This window comes from Mustelus asterias, chromosome 10 (genome assembly GCF_964213995.1).
Source record: "Mustelus asterias chromosome 10, sMusAst1.hap1.1, whole genome shotgun sequence".
In the NCBI taxonomy this organism is placed as follows: Eukaryota; Metazoa; Chordata; class Chondrichthyes; order Carcharhiniformes; family Triakidae; genus Mustelus; species Mustelus asterias.
This window is the reverse complement of record NC_135810.1, coordinates 4,701,221-4,713,885: the sequence shown is the minus strand read 5'-3', so window position 1 is coordinate 4,713,885 and position 12,665 is coordinate 4,701,221. Positions and strand designations below refer to the sequence as shown.

Genomic DNA, 12,665 nt, shown 5'->3' with positions numbered 1-12,665 from the left:
GGTTGAATTCCGGCCTTGGGTGACTGTCTGTGTGGAGTTTGCATGCTCGCCCTCCCTTAGTGAACCAACCTGGTGAATGACAATTATTACTATTTACTTCAGACTTGCTAATTAATTAAATTTAAAATTCCTCCAGCTGCCATGAACTCATGCATCTGGATCATTAGGCTGGGTGAATTCTGGGTTATTGTGACATAAAAACTCTGTCATCTGCCTAACGTGTGTGGGTTTCCTCCGGGTGCTCCGGTTTCCTCCCACAGTCCAAAGATGTGCGTGTTGGGTGGATTGGCCATGCTAAATGCGCGGGGTTAGGGGCATGCCTGGGGAGGCCTTGGTGCGATGCTCTTTCGGAGAGTCAGTGCAGATTCGATGGGCCAAATGGCCTCCTTTCCGATTCTACGGTGTCAACAAGATATTGTTGGCCGATGAAATCGCTCAATTTACCAATATTGCTCGTGGGGTTCAATCAATTCAAGAGGAGATTTAACAGTTTGTACAAAACGGTCTCAGTACCAGTTCCACAGCTTGCGTTGTTCCAGAAATGTCAGATAAATGCGTCAGCAGCAGAGATAATTTTAATCCATCAGAAGGGTGGATGTGTTACATCACAAGTGGCTCCCTACCAGAGTCACATTGCTTTTCTCAGTGATAGATGGCAGCACAGAGGCTGACCGGCTTAAATTTATTCACAGTGGAAAAGTTATCTGAATTCTGCAATCCTCAGTCAGACAGGCTGGTGTTTAACTGAAAAAGTCCAATCAATCAATCAGTGTGGGGCAACTGCTGAGTAAAATAATTATCAAAATCTTATATTAGTAAAAAGTGGAGAGTGCAGGAAGCAGGATGAAAATACAAAGATGTGCGGGTTAGGCTGATTGGCCATGCTAAATTGCCCCTCAGTGTCAGGGGGACTAACATGGTACATACGTGGGGTTGAGATCGGATTGTCAGTGCAGGCTCGATGGGCCGAATGGCCTCCTTCTGCACTGTAGGGATTCCATGATTTAAATTAAGAAGGTTCAGCAGGTGTAAAGGATTGGTCAGAAATATTTGGCCGGATACAAGAGGCAAAGTCAAGTTGACTCAAGTACAACTTGCAGATTCAGACAGAGTGTAAAGTGAATATTATTTCGCTGAGAGTGCAGTTGAAAATGTTTTTTTTCCCTCTTAACTCTTGGGGCGTGTACTTTGCTGGCTCGGCCAGCGTTTATTGCCCATCCTTCTGCCTTTGAGAAGGTAGTGGTGAGCTGCCTTCTTGAACCTTTCAAGTCATGGTGTAGGTACAGCCACAATTTCGGATCCAAGTTTGATACACAAGAGTGGCTTGCCCAACCATTTGCAAGGGCAGTTACTCACATTGCTGTGGATCTGGGACAGTAGTGAACCAACCCGGTTCTTTCACAATCATGAAGAATCATTATTATTACTTACTCCCCACTTACTAATTATTTGAATTTAAAATTCCTCCAACTGCCATGACCTCATGTGTCTAGATCATTAGGCTGGGCTAATTCTGGATTCTTGTGACACAAAAGCTCTGTCATCTCCCTAATCATTGTTGGAAATAAATCGGCACGATAGCACAGTGGTTAGCACTGCTGCCTCACAGTGCCAGGGACCTGGGTTCGATTCCCGGCTTGGATCTACTGTCTGTGTGGAATTTACAGGCTCTCCCCGTGTCTGCGTGGGTTTCCTCCGGGTGCTCTGGCTTCATCCCACAGTCTGAAAGACGTGCTGGTTAAGTGCATTGGCCATGCTAAATTCTCCCTCAATGTACCCGAACAGGCGCTGGAGTGTGACGACGAGGGGATTTTCACAGTAACTTCAATGCAGAGCGAATGTAAGCCTACTCATGACTAATAAATTAAGTTTACTTTAAAATATTGGAATAGCAAAAGGCCATTCAGTCCCTCAAGCCTGTTCTGTCATTTCTAAGCAAACATGGTTTGAGAAGGTTAATGTTTAAGGCAAAGCTCGATAGAAATGACTTGAATGGATGTCAACGTCACTGGGCCCGCTAGACTTTGGGAGAACATTTGAGAGTCAACCGTATAGTTGTGGATCTAGAATCACATCACGAACCAGATAGACTTTTGCCACAATCCACAACAGTTTCACAGTCATCTACCAAGGTGAGGTTCGAACCCAGGTCCCCAGATCACTAGTCCAATGATAATACCACTATCCCCCATGAAGTATAGAGGAGATTTATCAGAACTGTACAAGGGATGAGGGACTTCAGTTCCATGGAGAGACTGAAGGAGCTGGGATTGTTCTCCTTAGAGCAGAGAAGGTCAAGGGGAGATTTAATTGAGGCGTTCCATATCATGACAGTTTTTGATAGAGTAAATAAGGGGAAACTGCATAGGCAGGAGGGTTGGTAACCAAAGAAAGACAGATTTAAGGCAATTGACAAGAGATCCAGAGGGGGAGAGGAGAATTGATTTACTCAGTGAGTTGTGATCTGGAAGGCGCTGCCTGAAAGGGCGGTGGAAGCAGATTCAATAGGAACTGATGGCTGATCTGTATCTCTGTTTAAGACCCTGCCCTTTGTTCTGCTTCTCACCCCAATGAACAAAAGGCATCAATCTAAAAAAAGAGCTCTGAATAACTGGGGGGAGAAGCAGCGTTTATTTTTCCCAGGTTAAAACGGGCAAGAATCTTATAAGAAAAATGCATCGCTGGTTACAACTACTCAGACATGAGGTAGACAGGTTAACTAGAACTATGGTCTTTACAGGCTGTTTCTATATCTGTAATACATCTGTATCTGTAATATATATCTGTAATATATCTGTACACAGGGAGAGAAACACGCAATATCTTTCTTCGGTAAAAAAGAAAAATTGAAGTTGAAGTACTCATGATTCTAACTTTCCAGCCGTGGGGAAGTCTATCCAGATGTGCATGTTTGTCCATCACACAGCAGTCACACTGCATAATAGGTATTCCCTTGTCCAATGTTTGCAACATTTCAGCTTGAGATAGAACTCCATCAATTCACGTCTTTAAACTCATCACTGCACAAACAGCGAATAACCAGATTAAATACAGAATTACACCATCACCAGGCTGCCTAAGAACATGTACATCAATGTTGTGTGTGCGTGTGAGTGAGAGAGAGAGAGAGAGTGTGTGTGTGTGTGAGAGAGAGAGAGAGAGAGTGTGCGTGTGCGCGCGAGTGAGTGCGCGCGCTTGTGTGAGAGTGTGTGTGAGTGTGAGCGCGAGAGTGTGCGCGCGCGAGATATTTGTGCGTGAGTGAGTGAGTGAAAGAGTGTGTGTGTGTGTGCGCGCGTGTGTGAATGTATGTGTGTGTGTGTGTGTGTGTGTGTGAGAATGTGTGTGTGAGAGAGTGAGTGTGTGTGTATGTGAGTAAGTGAGAGTGAGAATGTGGGAGAGTGAGAGTGAACGCGCGCGAGAGAGATTGTGTGTGTGAGAGAGAGTGAGTGTGTGAATGTATGTGTGAGAGTGTGTATGAGAGTGTGTGTGTGTGTGAATGTGAGTGTGTGTGAATGTGAGTGAGTGAGTGAGTGAGTGTGTGTGTGTGTGTGAATGTGAGTGAGTGAGTGTGAGTGAGTGAGTGTGTGTGGGTGTGTGGGTGTGTGTGTGGGTGTGGGTGTACGAGTGTGAAATGAGGAGATTGATGTAATTAAAGCTTCGTGAATCAAAGGCAATCAAGTTTCTGATAATGTGTCAATTGAACGACCAGTTTACAGTATCTTCAGCTGTTTGAACGCTGGATGGACTCTGGTCTCAGGCCGGTTTCCTCCCTCAGATTCCGCTGCACTCAATACTTAACCAATCCTTGAGAAGCCAAAGGGTCGGTCGTAGTTCAAGAGACAGCACACTCCCACCTCGAAGGCGAAATATCAGGGGGTTCAACTGCCACTCCGGAGACTTGAGCACCAGGTATCCAGGCTGACACTCCCAGTGCAGCGCTGAGGGGGTGCCGCACTGGTGGAGGCGCCAACTTTCCAATGAGGCCTGGTCTGTCCTCTCAGGTGCTCCCGCGGCAATATTCCCAAGAAGAGCTGGGTGGGCAACTATTTATCCCTCAATCCACATCTCCAGACAAAAACTCCCTATTTAGGCAGCTTCGGGAGCGTGCTTTGTACAACACTGTTTCCAAAGCTGTTCCCAAATGTTCCCTACATTTCACCAGTGACTGAACTTCCAAAGTACCTCATTGGTTGTAAGGCGTTTTGGAAGCTCCTGTGGTCAGGAAAGGCGCTATATAAATGCTTTCTTTCTGCTCCTCTCTTAATGAGACACAAGCTGACCCACCAGACCCTTTGGACAGAAGCTTGTGTGAATCTTACCTTTCCTTTTCAGATACTCAGTGACGAGGGCAGCTACATGGACGTAGCACATGGCTGCCTGAAGGAAGAAGAAAAGAGCAGTTACCAAATAGGAATTCCAATGACATCTTGGGAAATGTACAACTGGAAGAATAACGAGAAAATCATTCATTATAATTGAGATAATAGTTGGCAGTAAGTCCCAGACAATAACTAGGCCAAACATATCGAAGATCACATTTCCGCACACACGGTGACACAGTGGTTAGCACTGCTGCCTCACAGCGCCAAGGACCTGGGTTCGATTCCCGGCTTGGATCACTGTGTGTGGAGTCTGCATGTTCTCCCCGTGTCTGCATGGGTTTCCTCCGGGTGCTCCTGTTTCCTCCCATATTCTGAAAGACGTGCTGGTTAGGTGCATTGGCCCAAACAGGTGTCGGACTTTGGTGATTAGTGGAATTTCACAGTAACTTCATTGCAGTGTTAATGTAAGCCTTACTTGTGACGAATAAATAAACTTTACTTCAGTGAAAGGGTTTAACTCAGGAATTGAGCTGATGTGCTCCTGATATTAGGCACCCCTTCGTCCCCAATCATAGAATCAGACAGCGCAGAAGAGGCCCTTTGGCCCATCGAGTCTGCACTGACACACTTGACCTCTCACTTAATCCCATCTACCAGCAGTTGGCCCATAGCCCTGAATGTTATGATGTGCCAAGTGCTCATCCAGATATTTTTTAAAGGATATGAGGCGACCTGCCTCCACCACCCTCCCAGGCAGCGCATTCCAGACCGTCACCACCCTCTGGGTAAAAAAGTTTCTCCACACATCCTCCCTCAACCTCCTGCCCCTCGCCTTGAACCTGTGTCCCCTCGTGATAAAAGAACAAAGAACAAAGAACAATACAGCACAGGAACAGGCCCTTCGGCCCTCCAAGCCCGCGCCGCTCCCCGGTCCAGGATTGAATCCTGAATCCAGGATCCCCGCCCAATTTTCCAGCCTATCTACATACCAATATCCTATCCACCGAGCTGTCCCTCACAGCTACGATGCTTTGTTCATTACAACCTATTAACTCACCCCCACCCCCCTATTCCGGACCATGTGATCCCCAGGGAGAGGCGAAAACCCAGAGTGAAAAACCCCAGGGCCAATATGGGGAAAAAAAAAAATCTGGGAAATTCCTCTCCGACCCCCTGAGGCGATCGAAACGAGTCCAGGAGATCACAATGGCCCTGATCGGAAAATGCTTCCCAACCCTAGTCATTTCCACTTCCATGAACACCATATGAATTCCCTGCCCCCGAGACAGGTTCCCAACTATCCACTAGTGATTGACCCTTCAACTAAGGCGAACAGCTGCTCCCCAACCACTCTGTCCATGTCCCTCATAATCCTGTACACCTCGATCAGGTCGTCCCCTCAGTCTTCTCTGCTCCAACAAAAACAACCCAAGCTCATCCAACCTCTCTTCATAACTTAAATGCTCCATCCCAGGCAGCATCCTGGTGAATCTCCTCTGCACCCCCTCCAGTGCATCTGTAATTAGCGAGGGAACTCAATGAATCACAGAATCATTACAGTACAAAAGGAGGCCATTTGGCCCAGCAATCTCGTACTGGCTCCCTTCAAAAGTGACTCTGCTCGTCCCACTTCCCTGCCCTATCCCTGCAAATTCTTCCGATATTTATCCAACTCCCTTTTGAAAATCTCAACTATCTCCATCACACTCAGGCAGCGCATTCCAGATCCTAACCAGTCTCTGTGTAAAAAGGCAGTCCCTAATATCGTTTTTTGTGTTTTTTTGTCAGTTACCTAAATCTGTGTCCTCTTCTCTCAATCCTGGCAACAATTTTTCTCCATCTATCCTCTCAGGATTTTGTACACCTCCAGCAAATCTCTCAATCTTCATTTCTCTGAGGGGCATACTCGCAGCTTTTCCCAGTCTATCAACTTAACTGCACTCCCTCAACCCTCGGAAGGCCAAATTAGTCTGATTTTAAACTCCTCACTGACCCCGCCTCATTTAGCGAGTCAGCATTGAGGCCCAGTCAACGTTCATGAAGGAGGAAAGTCCTTTTCGATGCCGGGAGGATTGATTGGCACATTCTGATCCACACTGCCAGCCAGGACGGAGGGTAACACTCACAGAAGGTTGTGGCTTCAAGTCCCACTCCAGGAACATGAGGAAAGGTGGCGCTCCAGGGCAGCACCGAGGGAGTGCCGCACTGTCAAAGGTGCCGCCTTTCAGATGACATCTTCAGCCGAGGTCAGGTCTGCCCTCTGGGGGGGGGGGGGGGAGCTGAAGATCCCGTGGCTGCCATTCTGAAGAAGGGTATGGGAGATCTCGCCGGCATCTCGATCAATGTTTATCCACTTGCTGATCAACAGCTCATTTATTTTTTTCAGCGATGGTCATTGATCGCTTTGTGGGGTCTTGCTGTGCACAGTCCGGCTGCCGAATTTTCCGCATTGCGTCAGTTCAAAGGTACTTCATTGGTTGTCGCGTACTTCGGGAAACCCTGAGATTGTGACTGGAGCTGCGGACAAGAGAACGGTAGTTTGGTTAAAATTACCTCGGAGAGATCTCCATTCTTGACGTGGATTTTCGCCATGCTGTCCAGCCAGGTCTTCCGCAGCTCTGGGGTGCTGGCGTAGGACTTTGCCAAACTATACTGAAGGTCCACCAGCATTTCCGGATCATTCTCATGCTCTTTCATTTGAGCCGTGGCCATGAGCACCGTCCGGATGCGCTTTGTCAAATCTTTCACCTCGGAAGGGAATCCCGTCGCCTGCAACCAAAGAGACACGTGAATCTACTGAGGCGCATCTGCAGGCCATTCGCGAAACCCTCTGATTCCCCACTCCTCGCCGCTCAGCAGAGCAGGGCCCTGCAGGAGTCCGGCACCCCGGGTTGGTAATGGAGCGGCACTTGCCGTGCTCTTTAACCGTGTGCAGGACTCCGTCACTGGCTGGCACCGTTAGCACCCACAGGCGGCAGTGCAGACACTGAGCAGATACAATCAGCTGATAAACAACAGACCTCAGGTCAGGGAGGGGGCAGCAAAGGGAAGGAAAGTTAGAAAATTTACTAGGTCAACCTTCCTTACAATTTCTTGGTTCTTTCTGGCTAGCTCCTGTGCTTCTCCCACTTTGCAACAACCTCGGGCTCCTTCTCTCAGTCTTGGACTCTGTCTATCTCTCTCTCTCTCTCTCTGTCTGTCTCGGCCTCTGTCTCCTTCTCTTGCTGCTTTGGCCACTATCTGTCTGTCTCTCTCTTTCTCTTTGTGAGAGAACAAAGAAATCTAGGGCTACAGGTTCATAGCTCCTTGAAAGTGGAGTCACAGATGGACAGAGTGGTGAAGGCGGCATTCGGCATGCTTGGTTTCATTGGCCAAAACATTGAATTCAGGAGTTGGGACGTCTTGTTGAAGTTGTACAAGACATTGGTAAGGCCACACTTGGAATACTGTGTAGGGTTCTGGTTATCTATTATACAAAGGATATAATTAAACTAGAAAGAGTGCAGAAAAGATTTACTGCGATGCTACCAGGACTTGATGGTTTGAGTTACAAGGAGAGGCTGGATAGACTGGGACTTTTTTCTCTGGAGCATAGAAGGCTGAGGGGTGACCTTATAGAGACCTCTATAAGATCACCCCTCATTGTCTCCTGAGTGTGATGGAGACAGTTGAGGTTTTCATAAGAGAGTTGGATAAATATCGCAAGAATTTGCAGGGATGAGGGGCATAGATCAGCGAGATAGTCAATATCTTTTCCCAAAGGTAGGGGAGTCTAAAACTAGAGGGCAAAGGTTTAAGGTGAGAGGGGAGAGGTACAAAAGTGTCCAGAGGGGCAATTTTTTCACACAGGAGGGTGGTGAGTGTCTGGAACAAGCTGCCAGAGGTAGTAGTAGAGGCGGGTACAATTTTGTCTTTTAAAAAGCATTTAGACAGTTACATGGGTAAGATGGGTATAGAGGGATATGGGCCAAATGCAGGCAATTTGGACTAGCTTAGTGGTTAAAAAAATGGGTGGCATGAACAAGTTGGGCTGAAGGGCCTGTTTCCATGCTTTTAACTTCTATGACTCTATGACTTTCTCTCTCTGTCTGGTCTGGCCTTTGAAAGCAGTGGCTATAACTGACCTCAGCACCCCTGGGTTTTATTTGATGTCAGGGAGTAGGGATGGGGTGGGGGCGGGAGCAGAGCCGGGAGTGGGAGCAGGGCCGGGGTGGGAGCGGGAGCAGGGCCGGGGGCGGGGGTGGGAGCGGGCCGGGGGTGGGAGTGGGAGCAGGGCGGGGGTGGGATTGGGAGCAGGGCGGGGATGGGGGCAGGGCGGGGGTGGGATTGGGAGCAGGGCGGGAGTGGGAGCAGGGCGGGAGTGGGAGCAGGGCGGGAGTGGGATTGGGAGCAGGGTGGGGGTGGGGGCAGGGCGGGGGTGGGATTGGGAGCAGGGTGGGGGTGGGAGTGGGAGCAGGGCGGGAGTGGGAGTGGGAGTGGGAGTGGGAGCAGGGAGGGGGTGGGAGTGGGAGCAGGGCGGGAGTGGGAGCAGGGCGGGAGTGGGAGCAGGGCGGGAGTGGGATTGGGAGCAGGGTGGGGGTGGGGGCAGGGCGGGGGTGGGATTGGGAGCAGGGTGGGGGTGGGAGTGGGAGCAGGGCGGGAGTGGGAGTGGGAGTGGGAGTGGGAGCAGGGAGGGGGTGGGGGCAGGGCGGGAGTGGGATTGGGAGCAGGGCGGGAGTGGGAGCAGGGCAGGGGTGGGAGCAGGGCGGGGGTGGGAGCAGGGCGGGGGTGGGAGCAGGGCGGGGGTGGGAGCAGGGCGGGAGTGGGATTGGGGGCAGGGTGGGGGTGGGGGCAGGGCGGGGGTGGGATTGGGAGCAGGGCGGGGGTGGGAGTGGGAGCAGGGCGGGAGTGGGAGTGGGAGCAGGGAGGGGGTGGGGGCAGGGCGGGAGTGGGATTGGGAGCAGGGCGGGAGTGGGAGCAGGGCGGGGTTGGGATTGGGAGCAGGGTGGGGGTGGGAGCAGGGCGGGGGTGGGAGTGGGAGCAGGGCGGGGGTGGGGGCGGCGAGTGGCAGAGAAGAAGAAGGAAGGAGGATGTGAAAGTCTCACAATTCTCCCTGATTCTCGATTCCGAGGGTCTTGCTGCAGAGAGCCTCTGCCGGGATGGATGAGGCAGCGAGGGGACTTCCAGGACTCCCGTCTGTGGTCAAACCTCACCAATGGTGAGCTGGCTATCGGAAGACACCTGATGCCATTGGAAAGCAACCAAGTAACTAAAGTGGAAGAGACTCACAAAGCTGAGCTAAATTAGAGTTAAAAGGTTTCCTGAATCTCAGGATTCACCAGGGAGGTGGGGCAAAGGTGTGTGCTTGTTTCGATAGATGGTTTACCCTGGTTGGCAGCCAGAAGCCAGAGTGCTGGCCCTTGCCCCTCGTACCACCTGCCACTGGTGTGTGGCAGAGGGACTCACAGCTTGCTAATCAATCTGTTTTGGCTGCATTATCAATGTTTTGTCATGGCCATCGAGCCCTCGGGCAGCATGGGCACCTGACATTACTGACCCAGAGGCAGGGATACCACCCGCCGTGCCACACAGCCCCTGATTATCATCACGCACCCCGGACATTCTCTCTTCCACCTTCTTCCGTCGGGAAAAAGATACAAAAGTCTGAGGTCATGTACCAACCGACTCAAGAACAGCTTCTTCCCTGCTGCTGTCAGACTTTTGAATGGACCTACCTTGCATTAAGTTGATCTTTCTCTACACCCTAGCTATGACTGTAACACTACATTCTGCACTGTCTGCTTTCCTTCTCTATGAACGGTATGTTTTGTCTGTGTGGCGCGCAAGAAACAATACTTTTCACTGTATACACGTGACAGTAATAAATCAAATCAAAAAATTAAAAGATAGCAGTCGCTCACGGATTAATCGTGGTAAATCGCTCACCTTTACAGCTCTGTCACAATTGGCACAATTGTTGATAATAGCCAGAGACTGCTGGAATCTGGTCCCTCCGATTCCAACCACATCCGCTATCAACTGACTCACAGCAATGATCACCTGCAGAAAGCAATAAGATCACTTGAATTCCCAACACAAAATCAGCCAACGCTCTTATTCCACTGAAACAGGCCATTCTGCCCACAGGATCCATGCTGTTGTTTTGCTTCGCACCCCCCCCCCCCCCCATCTTCTTTCTCCCACAGATCAGGATCGCCTTCTCCTGCTTCCAGCTGCGTGCCTTCACTGAGCTTCCCCTTAAACCTCCATCAATAAAGGTGAGTTTTCCCCGGGTCAATATCCATCCCCCAGTCAAAATCACTAAACAAAAACACCATTATCCGGACATTATTGATGATCGGATCCCATGTCAGGTGGTGAACTAGCCGCAAATCCTTTCCCTGTTCAGTTGTTTATTTACAGAATGCCACATGGTGGCGCACTGGTTAGCACTGCTGCCTGGGTTCGATTCCCAGCTTGGGTCGCTGTCTCTGCGGAGTTTGCACGTTCTCCCCGTGTCTGCGCGGGTTTCCTCTGGTTTCCTCCCACAGTCTGAAAGACGTGCTGGTGAGGTGCATTGCCCATGCTAAATTCTCCCTCAGTGTACCTGAACAGGCGCCGGAGTGTGGCGACTAGGGGATTTTCACAGTAACTTCCTTGCAGCGTTAATGTAAGTCTACTTGTGACACTAATAAATAAACTTTTTCTGTCTGCCTTCTATCTGTTTGACTCGACCAGGTCAATCTGCGGTGGTGCTACCGAGCCACACTTGGTGATGGACATTGAAACCCCCCCCAGAGTATTATCTGTGCCCAAAGGGGAAATGCTGGAAAATCTCAGCAGGTCTGGCAGCATCTGTAAGGAGAGAAAAGAGCTGATGTTTTGAGTCTAGATGACTCTTTGACAAAGGATCATCTGGACTCGAAACGTCAGCTCTTTTCATATCCATTGACACGGTCTACACTTCCCGCTGCCTCGGCAAAGCGGCCAGCATAATTAAGGACTCCACGCACCCCAGACATTCTCTTTTCCACATACAAAAGTCTGAGGTCACGTACCAACCGACTCAAGAACAGCTTCTTCCCTGTTGCTGTCAGACTTTTGAATGGACCTACCTCGCATTAAGTTGATCTTTCTCTACACCCTCGCTATGACTGTAACACTACATTCTGCACTCTCTCGTTGCCTTCCCTATGAATAGTATGCTTTGTATAGCGCGCAAGAAACAATAGTTTTCACTGTATGTTAATACATGTGACAATAATAAATCAAATCAAATTAAATGGTCAGTCAGTGATCTCCGAGTTGGATTTTTGCTTTGTTCAGTCTGAGTGATCTGATTTGAATTGTCACTGCAGAAGCAAGTTCCTATGATTTGCAGACTGGATTCTGTGCAAGTTTTGGGCCTTGTTTTGATTCAACCGGGAGCTCGGGAAGCCTGTCATTCCCTGTGTCTTTCTCCATGGCAATGACCCAGCCAATCAAAACCAACTTGCCAACCAATCAGCAGCCTTCTCTCCGATAGTTTAGATTGTTGTGATTGTTTGAAATTTGGCATTCTTGTGTTTGTCCTGATGAGTGCAAGATGAAAAGATTCGGCAACATGACTCTCTCTCTTCAGAAATATTCGCAGTTAGGGGCAGGTGATGGCCTCGTGGTACTATCAGTGGACGGTTCATCCAGAAATTTGGCTCATGTTATGGGGACCCAGGGTTCGAATCATGGTGCTAGATGGTAGAATTTCAATTCAATAAAAAGAATCTGGAATTAAAAATCTACTGTTGGCCATGAAACCATTGTCAGAAAACCCCATTCTGGTTCACTGATGTCCTTTAGGGAAGGAAATCTGCCGTCCCTACCTGGTCTGGCCTATATCTGACTCCAGAACCATAGTAATGTGGTTGACTCTCAACTGTCCTGTAAGGGCAACTAGATGTTTGTCATTTTTATTAATGACCTGGATGAGGGCGTGGAAGGATGGATTAGTAAATTTGCGGATGACACTAAAGTCGGTGGAGCTGTAGACAGTGCGGAGGGAAGTGGCAGGTTACAGAGGGACATAGATAAGCTGCAGAGCTGAGCTGAGAGGTGGCAAATGGAGTTTAATGTGGAAAAGTGTGAGGTGATTCACTTTGGAAGGAGTGACAGGAATACAGAGTACTGGGCTAATGGGAAGATACTTGGTAGTGTGGATGAACAGAGGGATCTGGGTGTCCATGTGCATAGATCCCTGAAAGTTGGCACCCAGGTTGATAGGGTTGTTAAGAAAGCGTACGGTGTGTTAGCTTTTATTGGTAGAGGGATTGAGTTTCGGAGCCAGGAGGTCATGCTGCAACTGTACAAAACTCTGGTGCGGCCGCATTT

General features: G+C 49.3%; 1 protein-coding gene across 7 annotated transcripts in view; it reads right to left on the bottom strand.

The window, feature by feature from the left end:
• LOC144499506 (dedicator of cytokinesis protein 9-like) overlaps positions 1 to 12,665 on the bottom strand; it is a 359,791-nt gene that overhangs the window by 51,299 nt on the left and 295,827 nt on the right. For all 7 annotated transcript variants that reach the window (XM_078221534.1, XM_078221537.1, XM_078221538.1 and 4 more), the window contains 3 exons: positions 10,248 to 10,361; positions 6,876 to 7,091; positions 4,320 to 4,377 (listed from right to left, as the gene is read on the bottom strand). In XM_078221534.1, the coding sequence (XP_078077660.1) occupies positions 4,320 to 4,377; positions 6,876 to 7,091; positions 10,248 to 10,361 (388 nt within the window). The remainder of the gene's footprint in view (positions 1 to 4,319; positions 4,378 to 6,875; positions 7,092 to 10,247; positions 10,362 to 12,665) is intronic.